Below are 17,324 nucleotides of genomic sequence, written 5' to 3'. Positions count from 1 at the left end.
TTTGGCAACTAGGGCAAGGTCAGTGCCAGGAGGACCAGCTGATTTGCTTGTTTGTGGAAGGGAGGGAGTTGGGAAGGATTTATTCTTGGACCTCTTGAGTCTGCAGTACCTGCGGGATGTTAAAGTGGAGATCGGGTGTGGATTTAGCTCAGAAACTGAGACTAGTAATAGAGATTTGAAAATCTCTTGGCAGCTAGAGCCATGGGACTATATTCTCCCCGGCAAGGAAAATACACTGAGAAATAAAAGACCTTTAGTTGTTATGGGGAGAGCTGGAGTACATTAGGCAGAACCTCAGTGAGAACTCCTCAGCATTCTTGAGAAGGGAGTTAGAAGTAAGACCTAAATTCTTAGAGATTTGTATATAAATGCCCTAAGTATGTGTTAGGGTGTAAATGAGAATTTTTAACGTAACTTAATTATTCTGAGAAATCTAGAAGAAATTGCATACACTTGTTGCAATGGGACCTTTGGAATATGGAGATTTAAATGCAGGTTTTATTCAGAAGAATTATATTTTTTAGAAGAGGAGAGGCTAATGGTAGGCTTACATACTATTGCTAACAGCATGGTGGAAATCATCTGCATATAAAACTGAAAAGAAAGGAAGTCTGGGGTAGTGAATTGAGTGATATGATTTGGCTGTGTTGCCAACTTGAGAATGAGGGTGATACTTTATAAGACTAAAAAATTGGGATAAAGGTGTGATAGTGGTGATGAGTAACTTCAGTGATCCTGGTATCTGTGAAAACATCATTTTTGTGACAGTTTTGATGCCCAGAAAATAGAATGGGGAAGTGCCAGTCTCTTAATAGATTCAATCCTAACCAGAAGTGAATAATTGCTGACACAGAAGTGAATGTTTTGGGATGAGGGAAATGCATCTTTTTAAGTGTATCATCTGGAGAAGGCAGTGGCAACCCACTCCAGTCCTCTTACCTGGATAATCCCGTGGACGGAAGAGCATGGTGAGCTACAGTCCATGGGGTCACAAAAAGGCAGACACGACTGAGCAACTTCACTTTCATTTTCAGGCTTTTCATAAGCTTATCTTGTTATTAAAGAAAGAGAACCAGACCTATTAAGCCAGTAAATTATTAAGAAATTCACAGAAAAATAAGTGTGGGAGAGGGTGGGGGGACACTTTCCTGTGTTCAGTAGCCTTAAAATACAAATATGACTTAGGAAGACTGGTCCTCTAAGATGGAAATCTAATATGAACAGAGATCATCCCAGTACAGAAACAAAGGGAGACTTCCAGAGAAATTCTCCAGTAAGGTCTGGTTTTAAAAAGATGTAGAGAGAGGCACTTGACCAAAGATGAAAAGTTCCAAACAGCTAATCCTGGAGGTATGGTGGAGCTTTGTTGTAGAATGTTTGTAGAATCTGAGATTGATTGTCTGAGAATATAGGATTTAGGGGAGAGGGGCTCCATGATGATTCTCAAATATGTGCAGATGGAAGAAAAGTCATTTGTTTTTATTTCTTAAATGGCTTCTTAATTGGTTTATAGCCAGAATTAGGAGCAAGGTGTATAGATTAGAGCTGGCTGATTTTCTTAGGGCAAGGAAAAGCTTTCCAAGAGAGCTTTGCACAGTATTGTTCAAGAGAATCATTTATCTGGGATGGTGGAACAGATATCACTGTTGGGCTGAGCCTCTTGGGTCTTTTCCAGCCACAGATCCTGTTTAGTCTCTGCTTACTCAGCTGGTAACTCCATTCCTGCATGTATTCCACCCAGGCACCCATGTTGTAGATGGGAGTTGACTGCCCTTTGCACTTTCACCCTGTTGAAGCTTTAGCTGCCCTAGTGCCCTGACCCTTAGGGCAGACTCTGTTCCACTCCTATGAAACGCTTCCTGAAGTATTGAGAGCTAGGTTTCTATTACTGGAGACTGTCTATAAGATTTAATAGACTTAAATCCCACCTATGAATTCTAATTCTCTGTGTTTAATTATATTAATTAGATTTATAATATCAGTAAGTTGGAAGTTCAGTCACAGTAAGGAGATCTGTGAAAAACTATGTTTTGCTTTTCAGGACTTTGCACCCCGTGTAGTTGTGATGTATGTGATTGCTCTTCTTGCTTTCCTGTTCTACATTTCCAAAGTTCCCGAAAGGTATTTTCCAGGTAGGTATGTGTTTTTATAATGGTTTTATGACTTTAGTCTAAATAAATGGTGGAGGTATATACGTCAGAGAATCAAAACAGACTTTTTTCCAATATTATTGATTATAGAATGGCTTTTCTCAAATGTTATCTAAAGCTTGAACTCTGATGGCTTTCACAAACTTTTTCTTTCATTGTCACAATAGAAGTTGAGTCCAGTAGATAGGGTTACCACCATTTCACTTCACCATTTCATTTCACCATTTCAATAGTGAGTTCTCAACCACTGCTTTTTTGTGGAACATTTTGTTCCACAAAAGTTGCTTATGCTTAAAAATTAATTTATATGTACGAGATCCATAAAACAAAGTAGAAGCAAAGGAAAATATTAGGATAATGAAAATAAGCCAGGTTTAGGATAACTTCAGTCCGTGGGGTCGCTAAGGGTCGGACACGACTGAGTGACTTCACTTTCACTTTTCACTTTCACACATTGGAGAAGGAAATGGCAACCCACTCCAGTGTTCTTGCCTGGAGAATCCCAGGGACGGGGGAGCCTGGTGGGCTTCCGTCTGTGGGGTCACACAGAGTCGGACACGACTGAAGTGACTTAGCAGCAGCAGGATTACTTCACAAGTATCTGTGGTAAGTTTCTATAAAATATATAAGGCCCATCAGTCTGGCTTTCAGCTTCCTGCCACCCAGTGGTGAGAGGAAATTAAGGATCTTCCTGTCCCTCAGATTTACACAAGCCAGGAACTTAAGGACAGATTTCCATGCTTCAGTTTAGGTAACAAAGCCTTCTGGTAGAAAAGAACTAAGAGGACACTGGGTAAAGAGAATAATGTTCTCCAAAGCATGTATTTGCTTGTTTCAGAGCTTCAGCTCTAGAGCCAGATGACTTAGGTTCAATTCCCCCGTCAGCCCCTCATCAGCTGTATGCACTGAAGTCACACAGGATTTCTCAGGCCAGTTTCCTCCTCTGAAACATGAAGATAATGCTTTTCTCTCCTGGGTATTAGATGAGAACGTGCCTGTGAAACATTCAGCTCAGTTCCTCACAAGTAGTGAGTAAATCTTAGCAGCCGTTGTTAAGTGCCCCCAGCCCCAGTTCATAAATGGAATACGTGACTTAAGAGGGACGGGCGGTGCCAGCCCGGGTGAGCTTTGGCGCCAGCCAGGAACAACAGGAGACAGAGAGTAGTTGTTTTCCAGTGGGGGCTGCACGTAGGGAGCTGCTTAAGTTCAGATTGAGGATTGTCCTCCCTCTCTCGGGTTCAGAACCGCGTCCACAGTGAACTGAAGATCGTCTGCCATTTGTCACATGTGTTGGCGAAGAAAAAAGGATGAGAAACCTTGAACTAAAGAATGAATAGACCACAGAACCTCAGGCTTTCCTCTGTGCACTGACCTTTGACTGCTGGGTCTTAAATAAGGATGGAATACAGAGAACTTGTGTATCAACATTTGGATTTGGGAGCATAACTTGGACATGTCCCTGAATTGAAGACCCACCCATGTTCTAGGCAGGGTCAGAATTCTCCTCAGAAAACAGTTCTGGTGAAATACATTTTCATATCATTTTATTAATAATTATTTTATTATGAATTTCTTCTTTTTCATACATACAGGTAAAAAATTAACTAATGAAAGTTTTCTACACTTGTGATCATAGCCGTCATGTTTTTACACCCTAAAATACTCAGATCAAAAGTTCTCAGTTGTGTAATACAGGACACCTATATAAAAGGTCAAATGTTATGTAACTTTTCTCAAGATGAGCTTGACATAAAACGGGCCCCATGTAGCTGAGTGTGTGGTACATTTGTGCAGAGGAGATAACAGAGTCCATGAAAAATGAAAACTCTCTACAGATAAAAGTGATAGATAGTGTCAGGTGTTTATGAGTGCATGGCTTGGAAACCTTGTCTGGCCAGTCCTCACTGACAACCTGGCTCTATAGAGAAGCACATTGTGGTGGTGGGGAGATGGGTAAATACTGTCAAATCAAAAACCTTTCCAAACCTAAGAACTTACTTTCAGCTCATGTCAGTTTTGGGTTTTTTGTTATGTAAACATTACAGTGGCATTTGTTGGGTTCAACGATCCCCAAGTTCTCTATGGACAGAATTCAGAGAATCTGTGCTATTTGCATTACAACTGATTAGGTTTATGATCCTCAGTATTTTATGCTTTAAAAATGAGTCTGAACTTCACCTGGCTGTCAAACGATTCCATGGCACCAAAAAAAAAGTCTTAAGAACAGAAAGGATTCTGTTGACTTACACTTAAAAATCTACATATTATACTGATTATTGTTTTTGGTAGAAAAGACAGAAGATTAGAGAATATTTACATTATGTGACCATAGATGCACCAGGAATTACATTTCAATTTTTATAGTTCTGTATTTTGTTATTTTTTAGTATGCTTCTTACCTGTTATTTAATCTCCTTGGAATTTATACTGTAACCAGAGAGAAATGAATTCTCCTAAGTTGTCATTCTCTTTTCCAGGGGATCTTCCCAACCCAGGGGTCGAACCCAGGTCTTTTGCACTGCACACAGATTCTTTACTGTCTGAGCCACCAAGGAAGCACGTATATGAACTAACCAGCCTTAGTTAATTAACCTATTTTTTGTTGTTGTTGATCAGTCACTCAGTCATGTCCTACTCTTTACGACCCCATGGAGTGCAGCACACCAGGTTTCCCTGGTCTTCACCATCTCATGGAGCTTACTCAAACTCATGTCCACTGAGCAGTGATGCCACCCAACCATCTCATCCTCTGTCGTCCCCTTCTCCTCCTGCCTTCAATCTTTGCCAGCATCAGGGACTTTTCCAAGCAGTTGACTTCGCATCAGGTGGCCAAAGTATTAGAGCTTCAGCATCACTTATTACATTTTTCTATTTGTTCCATTTGTCTAATAGTACAAGATGCAGGTCTGATCTGTCTCCTTACACACCTGCTTAAAATTAAAAATGCTTCAAACAGACTTATACCCAAACACAGCTGTGTCTCTGCTTCATGCCTAATTAACTCCATGATTTGTAGCACTAATTTCCATTGCTTCTCTCATGTGATGTCTTTTCCTCACCAGATATATATGTTGAGACATGGGAGACAAAAGGTCACATTCCTGAAATTAACTACATCTAGATTTTGAAAAGACATTTGGAATAGTATTTCTGAAATTCACCAGTACTCTTCATGAATGCAACCTTAAAGTCAGACTCAATATGAATTAATCTTTCTTTTAGAAAACATTTGGGTCTGAATTAATCTGTTTCTGAGACTGCCAAAATCTTTTTGCTGCTCAGTCATATTTCCAAGGCCAGAGATGGAAGTATATTTTTATTTAACGTCAAAATCAGTTCAGTCGTTCGGTTGTGTCTGACTCTCTGCGACCCCATGGACTGCAGCATGCCAGGCTTCCCTGTCCATCACCAACTCCTACAGCTTGCTCAAACTCATGTCCATCGAGTCAGTAATGCCATCCAGCCATCTCATCCTCTGTCGTCCCCTTTTCCTCCTGCCTTCAATCTTTCCCAGCAACAGGGTCTTTTCCAAAGAGTCAGTTCTTCGCATCAGGCGGCCAAAGCTTTGGAGTTTCAGCTTCAGCATCAGTCCTTCCAATGCATATTCACGACTGATTCCTTTAGGATTGACTGGTTTGATCTCCTTGCTGTCCAAGGAACTCTAGACTAATCAGTACTCTTTTCTCTACCTTCCCTTGCAGGACAACTAAACTACCTCGGATCAAGCCACCAAATATGGCACATCCTTGCAGTAGTAATGTTATATTGGTGGCATCAGTCAACGGTGTATGTCATGCAGTATAGACACAGCAAACCCTGTCCTGACTATGTTTCACATTTGTGAATTCAGGTATGACTGCCTGGGTGTATTCAGTTGTTAAGCAATATATAATGGGGAGCTCTAGACCCCACCATTTCTAAGATTCCCATTCATTTTTCCTTTTCCCTCTGATTGGGTAATATCATGAGTAATACTTTATAAATATGGAAAAATACACTTGGGGATCAGTAATAGTAACTGCTTTGTGGGCCCTTAAGACTACTAACTTGCTGCTTGAACAGAAAGTGAAAATTTTAGCTGGCATTCCCTAAGAATCATCTGAATAACCGGAACGTGAAGCCAGTACTCCTTTTCCTGAGCACCAGCTTAACTTCCTTAGGAAGGGCTCACCTCTGTTATAAAGTCGAGTTCTCCTGTATGGGTCTTTAAATAGAAGACAGACTAAATGATCAAGTTTAAGTGCCTAATCAAGGCAGCGTTTGTGATGACTTGTGCTCAAAGCAAGCTGATCGTGATTCTGAGTAATCCCTAGCCTTTCTATGGCTGGTTTGTGAGAAACCAGCACTTCAGATCTTATTTCCTGTAGGTTCTCTTCTTAGGAGCGCTGGACTTTTTAGTTTGCTAGAACAAAACTTTAAACCTCTTCTTCAAGTTGAGAGAGGTGTTGAGAAAGGGAAAAGAACTTACATTGTCATTTCCCATCTGATAAAAATCATACTAAGAACCAATTACATGACAGGTGACAAATTTTGTGGTCTAATTACCAAGTTATTGGCCATTTAAGCTTTTCAGTTTCCAGTATTATGATTTAATCCCATATAGAAGAGTTGAGCTCTTGCCCATAGATGGCAGATTTGGGGCTCCAGAATTCCTACAACAGCAGACTTTTCACCTCTCTGAGTTTGCGGTCTTAATTTCTTGATTGATGGGGATTCCCAGGTATATGGTGCTACTTTCAAGGCCACAGAATCCAGATGGCCCAGTTCTTGACGCTGAAATGAACCTTAAGCCTTAGAACAAAGTCATGCAGATGCCCCGTTTGATGACATGATTAATTCACCTGCGTTCTGGCCTTTCTCTCTGTATGCGTCTGTTAGTATTGCACTGAGAACTCACAGTATTGATATACACTAGCTAACATTTGAGTCTGATACTTCATTATATATATTCAAAAATAGATCTCGCTGCCCAATACCACAGCCTAGCATCCTTGTTTTCTGGTCTTCTCATATGCATAAGTTAAATCCCTTAAAGCAGTCATTCATAAAAACATGTTGTTTTTTGGAATATAAAATATTATCCAAGTTTCTGAATGGGTTGACATGAGCTGCTTTAATTACTGGTGTATATTCAAAACATTGGACTTTCTAAGTATCAGGAGGTATTGATTGATAGTGAAGTTTATTCCCAAAATGCCACTTAAACATTCAGTATTTAGAATGTCACTGTAATGTGCCCTAGTTTATGCATCTGTGAAATTTTGTATTTCTTTTCAGTGTAGTGTTTCTGGAATATGAATTCCCCATGCTAGTATCTCAGCAAGGCAAATTCTCCCCCTTAGTAGACTAAGGGCACACCACATTATACCCATTATTCTGATGGAACACCGCTTTGAAAATGGTTATTTTAAAAGAACTGGCCAAAAGAAAATGGCCAGAATTTGATCCGTATGCTTAGCGAAAGAAGATTTTGGTCAAATGATAATAGGATATATTTTCTCTAAAGTATCCCTATTGACTTACATGATACTATTGCTTTTAAATAGATACTTTGTCATTTTTGCCAAACAGAATACACTGAGTAGTTATAATTAATTTAAAAATGAAGGAAAAGTCTATTTTAGGTCTGGCACCATTTTTAATTATAAAATCTCAAAATAAAAACATTAAAGTTTCATTTTTTTCCAGTTTTTAGAAAAAGTCCTTTTCTGTTATAGTGTGTGAGTTATTTAATCCTTAACATCTGAATTAATTGATAAAAGTGACCAATTTTAAGACTTCTTGAGCTTAAAAAGTATACAGGTCTGACTGAAAGGAGAACTAAATAATACCATTGTAAACATTTCATCATCTTTTTATGAAAATATTAAATATTGTGAGAGTTCTTTTTTATCTTTACTATGATGCACTTATTATAAAGTAGGGAATGAACGATGTGGATTGCTGTCAACTATAAGCACTTCTGTATATTGACCACCTACTGTGTGCATATCACTACTGGCAAAATTTTTAAGACATTGTTAACATTAAAGAATAAATATTTAAAAATTGCCTATGAATCTGAGCCTTGTAATAATGTATATTTTTTTGTAGATTTATTAAAATAAGATTTTAAAAGTACACTATTCATCTACAATACTAAAGTACTAAAAAAGACTGCCTTTAATTTTACCAGTGTGTAAACTATGAAAGCTCTTTACCTATAGACTTTACATTTTAAAATTATTCATGGCTGTTTTAAGTTGTCTGTAGTGACTTGTAAGGTTGTAGTTAACTCATTTAAGGGAATTACCTTTCTACATAAAACCGCTTTCAAATAGCAAGATAGTGCTTGTCTTTGTTGCTACACTAAGAGCAGTTCAGTGAGCTGCATGGCAAAATGTGTATTATGTAAATAAACTGGGTTTACTAAATATGTAAGTGCTGTTTGTCTTCCTTTATAATACATAACAGCTCCACAATCATGTTTTAGAATCAGGAATGAAGCTTCAGGGAGTGTGTGTCACATCTTATGGCATCCCACCTGGACAGAGTAACCGATTTGAAGATTGGCATTGACTGGCATAAAGCTGTACAGCTCTCCACTCGGCAGGTACCGACCTAGAGATATCCTTTGCTTGCCCTGCATTAAGTGTCAAGGGGCATAGCCTGCACGTCTAGATTCCTGGTGAGCCGAGTAGATCTGTATTCACTTGTAATGATCATCCTGGGCAGTTTCACCCCTGCCAGAATATGTGCAGTGAAGAGTCAGCTCAGCTCTTTGGGGAGGGGCAGAAGTGTCTTTTATCTATGTGCATTATCACAATAACTGTTTATACTGAAGAGGTACAGATGCAGTTGGGTACCAACATCCCCTGAAATTCTTTACCATACTTGCTGAGCAGGAGAGTGAGAGAATGATCCCAAACTTGAAACTACATTTGAGAAAACATTTTCAGGAAGGAGAAGCAGTAACATTGTGGGCGGGGGTCTCTTGTGAAGTGAAACTTCCATCCTTAGAGGGCAGGCATGATAGCCACTAAAGTCTAGTTATACTCTGCAAATCCGGGATCAAAAACACTGCAGAGCACACAGGTAATTTCAGCAGTGTCAACAATCTGAAGGAAAAGTGAACTGTCTTTTTAAATGTGCAACAAAGAAAACTTCAAAAGCTCATGCTTTCAGCAGGAAAATATTAACTTCATCTTACATACAATGCTGGAGTTGGACTTTCTTAAAACAAAATTAGCTTGCGCAAAGTAAACAGCTCTAACTGAAGCATATATTCTTCTCTAAAGTTAAAACTATAACCAAATTTGCACAGTGGCACAGTCCACACTATGCATTTTATGTAACTTATATGTGATATTTTGCTCCTTTGTACCACTAATTTATTAAAAAGAAACAGGGCCCTTATTTTTCCATATAACCTTAGATAAATGTTACAGTTTCGGCAGGGGAGGGGAGGGGGGGAGCGGGAGGAAGAGTGCATTTCTAACAAGTTGAATCTTTCCACAAGCCACCAATCTGAAACAGTTTATGGACTAATACATAATATTGTGATCTCAACACCAAACTTAGTCCATCAATCCAATAAATAGGTTTTCTGTTTAACATGCCGAAGCCTCTCATCTGTAATCAAGTTATTTTATTTAACTAAATACTTATTAACAGTGAAAAATGGTATCAGTTTTTAAAGAGTGTAAAAAATAAATTTTATATAACGCAAAAACTATGCTAAATATTCAAAAGTTACTTGGGAGTCTTATGTTTTTACCTTATCTTCATCACTGTAAGTATCAGTAATTGTAATCCCTGAACAAATTGTATAATCATTTTGGTTGTACAGATGCTAGGTCAAATGTTGTACAAACAAACACAAAATGTATTTTCTTACTTAAATCCAAAACTGGGAGCTCCTTAGATCAGAAATCTAATCTTACTCAATTTTCTCTTCCATTAGCTCATGCATAATAGATGCTTAAATGTCTGTGGTGTGAATGAAAGAACTGACTAGAAGTTGGCATCCAAAACTTTTAATAAGATGACAAATAATGAAAAACTCAAAGTCACTGATTATAAAGAATATGCAATCCATTTGGGATTTATTGCATTTAAAGAAAGCAGATTATTAAAACAGTAGGTATGATAAATACAGTAAGAAAATAACTTTAAATTTCAAACAAAACAAAGTGAATGAGGGATAGGATTCAGTCAATAAGAATAAGCAATGTAAAGGCAATATAGTAGTAAAATCAGTTAGTGCTTAATTAGATACAGGAAGAAAAAAAAAAAAGCAACTGATTCTATTTCATAACAGTTTCCCAGCTGTATCTGAGGATCGAAGTTAACTTTAGAAAGTATGGTCTTAACAATTAGAAATATAATAAAGATGAAAATCAGGTTTATTAAAAGTTAAAGTTATTTGCTTAGTGGTACATAAAAGGCTTCAGAAAATTCAAGTTTAACAAAAAATGGAAGTGTAATCAAAGAAAGTGCACTTAAAGCTGTTTGCCAGCAATTAAAAAGTAGCCTATTATTATTACTATACTGCTTACTATTAGATGACTTTTCAATCACAAAAAGAGCATAGTCATAAAAACAATTCTCTTTCAAAAGTAGCACAATAAGTTTTTAAATAAAAATAACCCCAAATGATGGCCCTTTGCATTTTCATCTGTCTACCTTATTCTTTTAGTGGCTTCTGTAAACCCTCACTAGGAGTGAATGTTCTTTTAGCAATGATTGTGGTTGCAATTCCATTCAAAATGTAAAAATTCACATTAACTCCACACTAGAGAGATGTGACATGTGCATGCAAGCGTGGGTTTATATATTTACCCTAATGTATAAACCCCACTGTGAATAAAAGTTTTCATATAAACTATTGTTATGTTATTCTCACAGTAGATCTGTCAGTTCATTCTCACAGTAGATCTGTCAGCTCAACATTGGACCTAAAATGATAAATGATAAGTAATTCTGCTTAAAAAAAAAAAAAAATGTTTACTGCACAGTCTACATATATTAAAACAAATGTACCCAAACTCCTCAGAACCAGTGATACGAACACATGTGTACCTTCTCGCGATATGAAGTACCACAGCCTAAAATAAGCCAAGCAGAGAGTAGGAAAGGGCTCTGCCTGAACACCAGAGTAGAGGGGGCACCACCTTAGGGTTTCCTGCCAGCAAGATGAGGACAGCAGTGTCCCTGTCACAGGAGAAACGGGAGGATCCAAAGCTGCTTCTGTCTACGATTCCAAATAATGGCATAAGTGGGCCTAAGTACACACACACACACAGAGACCCACATACAGACACACACACACGGCGGAGGTCACATCAGTGGAAGAAGCACACTTTCCTGACGGATACTTCTGAATAAATATTCTAGTCAGTTTCACCCAGCCCACACCTTTCCTCCTCCACCTGAAACATATATACCAAGCAACTTTTGTGTCCTAGCAGAATGTCTTAATTCCTCAGTGCCATAGAAGCTGGTCTTTTCAACACTTAACATTTTGCTGAAGTGGTGACATTAAAATAATTAAGCAAATGGTCCGCTTTTTAAAAGATAATTCAAAACCAAGAAGCATGATTAAAGCTGTTAGGACAGAAATAACTTTGGCCTCAGACTTTTGCTAGCTTTGTAATAGTTCACTTCCCTTTGTGATGTTCAAGTATTACAGGTTTAGAGTTATGACGACTTTACATGCTAAAGAAGCACAGAGGACAGTTGATTAATAGAGACATGATTTCTTTTCAGCGTTCCTTCCTTATACAAGAACTGGACCATCCCATAATAGAGCCAAACCGAGTGCTGTGTGCCAAGTATGCATTAAGCTCTTTCACACGTCTTGGGAGCTTTATTCTCATTAATTCTCATAAGGGAATTAGCCGGGCATCAGCTGTGTAGAGTGACCTACAGTCTAACAGTAGTGGGAAAACATGATGGGAAATAGAAAGCAACCCTAATCCTATACTCCTTGGAAAAATTCCTCCACTTGAACACAAAGGAATCTCCCCATTTCTATCCCATTGGGTCCCCTATAAGTACTGAATGTTTCCTCTTGACTGTAATCTCAAGAGGAAAGTCATTGTGATATAACAAACATATGACTGTCAATATTTTAAACAATGTCAAAGTGTTTCCTTAGAATTTATCCAGCTTTATAAGCCAAAGTGTCTGTCAGTGTCGAAATCATTTAAAATTATTCAGTGTATTTTGAAAACAAGTGTAAGCAAGGCCTTGGTATCTGACAGACTCTAGGTATTTCATATTTACATCCCAAGGGGACCACACTAATTCATCAGTACCCCTTCTAAATTATGAAACTCATGAGGTCTAGCGGAGACAAAGGCTAATAAGGACTCAAATAGTCAAAGAAGCATCTTGTGTATACATCAACCAACAGATTTTCATTAACATTGTTTGATACAAACCTACTGTAGTTCATGAATTGACTATGTGTAATCATCAACTCTTCACTTTTAAAAGAAAGTATTACTTGAATCTACTTTGTAAAGTTTTAAAGAACATCTACTTGACCATTTGCATTAGCAGTATTAATCAACCTGAGAATCAGAAAGAAAAAAAAAAGGTGCAAACACAACATTTGCCTTTGGCACAAGGACAAGTAAAACTGGCGCGGTTGGGCTCTAACATTTACGCAGTAATGCCTGTCATGATTGATGTCTCTGCTACACAGCATTCACATACTGCTTCCCTGTTTGTCCACACATCTGAATCTGATTTCAAACATAGAAGAGAGAAGCAGGAAAACATAGAGGGTTTAGTTACAGATACTTTGTTTCTTTCCAAGTTTAGAACTATGAAAACAGGCAAATAGCTCATCCCAGTTGGGGCACTATAATTGAGATTCTAATAAGATTACTGATAAAATAGATTTTAATTGGGCTCAAAGCATTAATTTAAAATACAGCAATCAAGGAGAGTGCCAGCTGATAGGAGTTTCTACCCTTTTCTGTAAATAGCTTTAATGGTTCTAGAAACTTCTAAATGTTCACTTTCAAAGCAAGGACAGTTAACTGTAACTTAAAATGGAGACATAGGAGAAACAGACTGTATTCACATTAATGATTTCTACCTTATTAAACAATTTCTATAAAATCTCAAGTTTCTAATTAGGATTTGTGATGTAAAAATCAAAAGGCAATTTGGTAGCTGGGTTCTTTTCACTAAAGACACAATCAGCTAACTAGCAGAGTTAAGATGCTAGCCCCTCATCACCTTGACACCTTACAGCCACTCTCAGATCTCGGGTATTAGTGCAGAGGTACTTGAGGCAGGATGTGCAAGGCCTGCCCGTAAGGCTTTGTGGGATTCGCTCTTCTGTTCTCTTTATTAAAACTACTCCACCCTTCAGACCTAACTCCAAAACTGCTGCTTACCAGACGACTTGGGGAATAGTTGGTGAAGGTGGTTATTTAATAAAAAGCACATTATTAAATGCAACATGATTTTACATTGTAAACGTCTCAGAAACTCAGGGTTTCAGCTACATATTTTTCCCTAGAATAATATTTCTCTATGACTCTTGGCCTCACTCCCAGTTTTTCCAATAATCTGTTTTACTAGAGACATGATAAAAGTTTTGAGCTAGAAGCCATTCAAAGTCAGAACATAAAGTGTTCCTGAAGCACGGAGTGTTTTTTCCTCTCCTCTATATCATTCCTTTTTTCTCCGTTTTTCCACCCATCAGCTAGCGCCCTCTAGTTTTTGTTCCAGGCTTCTGTGTAACAGTCCATATTAATGGCACTTGTTTTTTTTAATGCAACAGTTTTAGGCACAACAGTCGTGACTTCTGGCTCCTCTTTGTAGAGAAAGGTGTAAGGACAAAAATCTCCGCACTCTCCGGATAACTTTTTCTTTCTTTATGAGAAATGGATATTTTTTTTAACCACGTGGAAATTAATTTTTTTTTTTTTAAATCCACAAATGCAATTTGTATATATACAAGTAACCTTAGTTTTAAATGCTAGATTCTGGAATGAGCCTGGGATGTGCGCACAAAAGTGACATTCTGTTATAAAAATAACGCCACAGCTCCCGGTCCCTTTTCAGGGCCACACGCCTTCCCTCGATTTCTGTGCCGTCAGGTGGGTAGCTGAAACCCCAGGTTAGAGCCTGCCACCTTCGCTTCCTCTGCGCCTGCGTGGAAGAGACGTGGCGTCACTACCCTGTGCAGATACTTCCTTTTTCTATTTGGTTTATTTAAAAATCGCCTATTCTGATTGACCTGTAAGAATGAATGCTATAAAGAGCTATACAAATAAATTTTCTTTCAAATTCATAAAACTATTCATACTTTTTTTTTTTTCTTTGAAACAGGAGTTAATACCAAGAGTCCGTCAGAAGTCCTCTACTGTTTAGAAGGAAACGGAGCAGCACCGAAGGGGTCTAATTCCACGGGCTGGGGCTGTTGGGGCTGATGGGAGGTGATGCTCTGCACCACGAGTTCTGTGAAGGGCACGGCACCAAAATCATCCATTTTCAACGCCTCTGCCCCGTGGAAGGAGCCATGCAGTGAATTCGGCCGGGGCCTCCCAGGCAGGACCGGGTTGTGGTCTGTGCTCAGGCCCTGGTGCGGGGAGTGCCACGGCAGGTCCGGAGGGTGGAAGGGCTTGGCCCCGAAGGGGTCCAACAGACCCTCGTCGGCTTGAAGGACGTGCCCGCGGTCCTTCCCATCGGTCAGGGCCACGCTGATGTTCTCCTTGGAGTCCGAGATGGTCAGGAACTCGTTGCTGCTCTGCGAGTCCCGGCGGCCCACCCTCCTGTGCCGGCGGGCCCGCTCGGGGGTGCGGAAGGCTGGCTTGGCCGGCTTCTTGGCGCCGGTCGGGGTGCCGTGGTGCCGCTTCCCGTTGCTCTTGGCCGCGTCCTGCTTGGTGCGCCTCTGGCGGGAGGACAGTTTCTGTAGGCTGCGCTGCTTGACTTTCTGCTGCGGACTCCCAGTTATCTCCTCGAAGGGCACCAGCCCGAAAAGGTCCTCGCCGCTGTCGCTTTTACTGGCAGACGGAGGGAAAGGCTGGAACGGCGTGGAGCCAAAGACATCCACGCTGGGGGGGCCAGCCGGGGCGGGGTGCGCATCGCGCGCCATCACCTTCTTGCTGAAGGGCGCCTTGGTGAAGACATCGAATTCCTCCGGCTCGAGCCCCACGGCGGGAAGCCGGCTCTGCGGAGAGAGGTCCTTCTGCTCCCCCTGTCGGGGCTGCTGAGCCCGCGTAGCGAAGAAGGGGACAGCGCCAAAGACATCAAACTCGGGTCTGAGAGTCCCTGCTCCCACGTCCGAGGGCGCCCGGGCGGGCGTGAGGAGCGCTGCGCTCGGACCCTGGACCGCTCCTCGCGCCCGGGCGGGCGTGAGGAGCGCTGCGCTCGGACCCTGGACCGCTCCACCGCCGGCGGCGTCCCTGTAGCCGGGGCTCGCGTCGCTGTACTTTGTTTTGGCCTGCTCGTAGTCCGAATCAGAGCTGTGCTTCTCCTCCTCTTCCTCATCTTCAGAATCCATGAGCAGAGGCCTGTGCCCCAGGTTTTCCGGTTCAGTGTCGTCATCATTAAAATCTCCTTGTTCTCCCTGGAGAACTTCCTCATCCTCTTGCTCTTCCTCCTCGCTGCTCTTCGGAGAAGGGGGATCGGACTCAAAATCACTCTCAGATTCGTCGTTCCCCTTTTGCACTTGAGCACGTACTAATGAATTCTCTGAGGTTTTCTTTCCAGTCCGGTGGTCTTTAGAGACTGGACTTCCTTTTGTATTCTTGATAGGGTTTGCAGTGCCGTTTTCTTGATTCATGGAGGGATGTTCAATTTTCTTTTCAGGAGAACCTGCCAATTCAAACAAAAATTGTATCATCTCAATGCATCTCAAAAACCATTTGCAGTAAACATCATGTACTAATACAAAGCCTTACAGATTGCTCATATCAGTTCCCTTACAGGAAGACTTATTGGTAGTTCTTTGTCATTAGGCTTGGGGGGATGCACTTGGCCCCTAGTTGATGGTTAGGTCCTTCAAGTACAGATCGACAGACTTGTCTCTACCCTACACACCACCTACCCACCACAGGTGGTCACTGACAGCTGTCTTAATTATAGTACCCAGAATAGGACTCTGAATATGGTACACAAGCAAATTTTCTTCTCCCAGTTTCAAAATAAGATTATCCAGCCAATTGCCCTGCTCAGATCCCCATTCACCCCAACCTTATGCTTCTATTTCAACTCTGTTATAAAGTTTTCCTATGGAGATCAATAAGCATGAATAGCTTATCTGCTTAGATGTGTTTCACTGTACTATTTAAAATTGGCATTCTTGGATTTTTTTTTGTGAACAAGTATCTTATGGGCTGGGTGAACATGAGTGCATCCCCATAGTCTGATCCAAGCTGAGGACCAGTTACTGAACTGAGACGGTGTCAAGGACATCTGCCTTCCCAAGAGGACACATCTTCCTTTAACTGTCATACCTGTACTAGTAAACCCTGTATTAAAAGCACTCTACCTTAATGAAAATCTTAACTGTCAGTATGTTTACTGTATGGTAGGTGACAAAAGTGCATCAAACACAGTGTTCTCCAATTTCACTGCATGATACATAGTAAAGATATAGAGTATGTTAGTTTATATGAAAATATATGGCCCTCCCAATACACTGGTGTACTGAACTGATTTTCCAGAGGTAGGAAGCAATTTGAATTGATCCAATCACATATCCATTCATCCCTTCCCCTCTAAGATCAGATATTTTCAAAACAATTAGCTAGGCTTGGAAGTATAGTCTTTAGTCATGAAAACTAAATACCTTATGATGGATGGGCTTTAACTTTCCCATGATTAAATGGTGGTCCCCATGGCACAGGACACCTCTGAGTTATTTCCTTCTCTTTGAAAGTCAGCACTGTTGTCTTCCTACCTCTTTGACTATTCCCTCCTGTTCAAATTTGTTAGCAACTTCCCTTTCACAAACATCTCGTTAAACACAGATGCTCCCCAGGGTCCTAACCTTGACTGCCTTTCTACCTCTGTGTGTCCTGCCCTGGGTCCTAACTACTTATATGTTAATCAACGTTTATACCGTACTGGATCTCTAACAGTTACCATGCATACTCACCTACCCTAGTCACCTAATACTCTTATCATGAATATATATATATACACTACCATTACTTTAAACTCAGT

At 40.2% G+C, this 17,324-nt stretch overlaps 2 protein-coding genes across 7 annotated transcripts in view; one reads left to right on the top strand and one right to left on the bottom strand.

Annotated features, from left to right (window-relative positions):
• The window catches only part of PAQR3 (progestin and adipoQ receptor family member 3), a 29,252-nt gene extending 14,614 nt beyond the window's left edge, over positions 1-14,638 (top strand). Inside the window, exons 4-7 of one of the 5 annotated variants that reach the window (XR_016037467.1) lie at positions 2,042-2,132; positions 5,852-6,000; positions 8,623-8,742; positions 14,484-14,638. Coding sequence is in view for 2 of the 5 variants with exons in the window: in XM_055435126.2 (XP_055291101.1) it covers positions 2,042-2,132; positions 5,852-5,994 (234 nt within the window). In the remaining 3 variants the exon portion in view is untranslated. Of the gene's footprint in view, positions 1-2,041; positions 2,133-5,851; positions 8,287-8,622; positions 8,818-14,483 lie in introns of those variants that run through there. The other 4 variants (XR_008687114.2, XR_008687115.2, XM_055435126.2 and 1 more) reach the window with 4 other exon arrangements.
• BMP2K (BMP2 inducible kinase) overlaps positions 10,206-17,324 on the bottom strand; it is a 122,307-nt gene continuing 115,188 nt past the window's right edge. For both annotated transcript variants that reach the window (XM_088836415.1, XM_088836416.1), the window contains one exon: positions 10,206-15,971. In XM_088836415.1, coding sequence (XP_088692541.1) covers positions 14,515-15,971 — 1,457 coding nt within the window. In that variant the 3' untranslated portion in view covers positions 10,206-14,514. The remainder of the gene's footprint in view (positions 15,972-17,324) is intronic.

The sequence above is a fragment of the Moschus berezovskii genome, chromosome 5 (assembly GCF_049115385.1).
Source record: "Moschus berezovskii isolate FMDL1 chromosome 5, NW_MosBer_1.0, whole genome shotgun sequence".
In the NCBI taxonomy this organism is placed as follows: domain Eukaryota; kingdom Metazoa; phylum Chordata; class Mammalia; order Artiodactyla; family Moschidae; genus Moschus; species Moschus berezovskii.
This window is presented reverse-complemented; position numbering and strand designations above follow the sequence as displayed.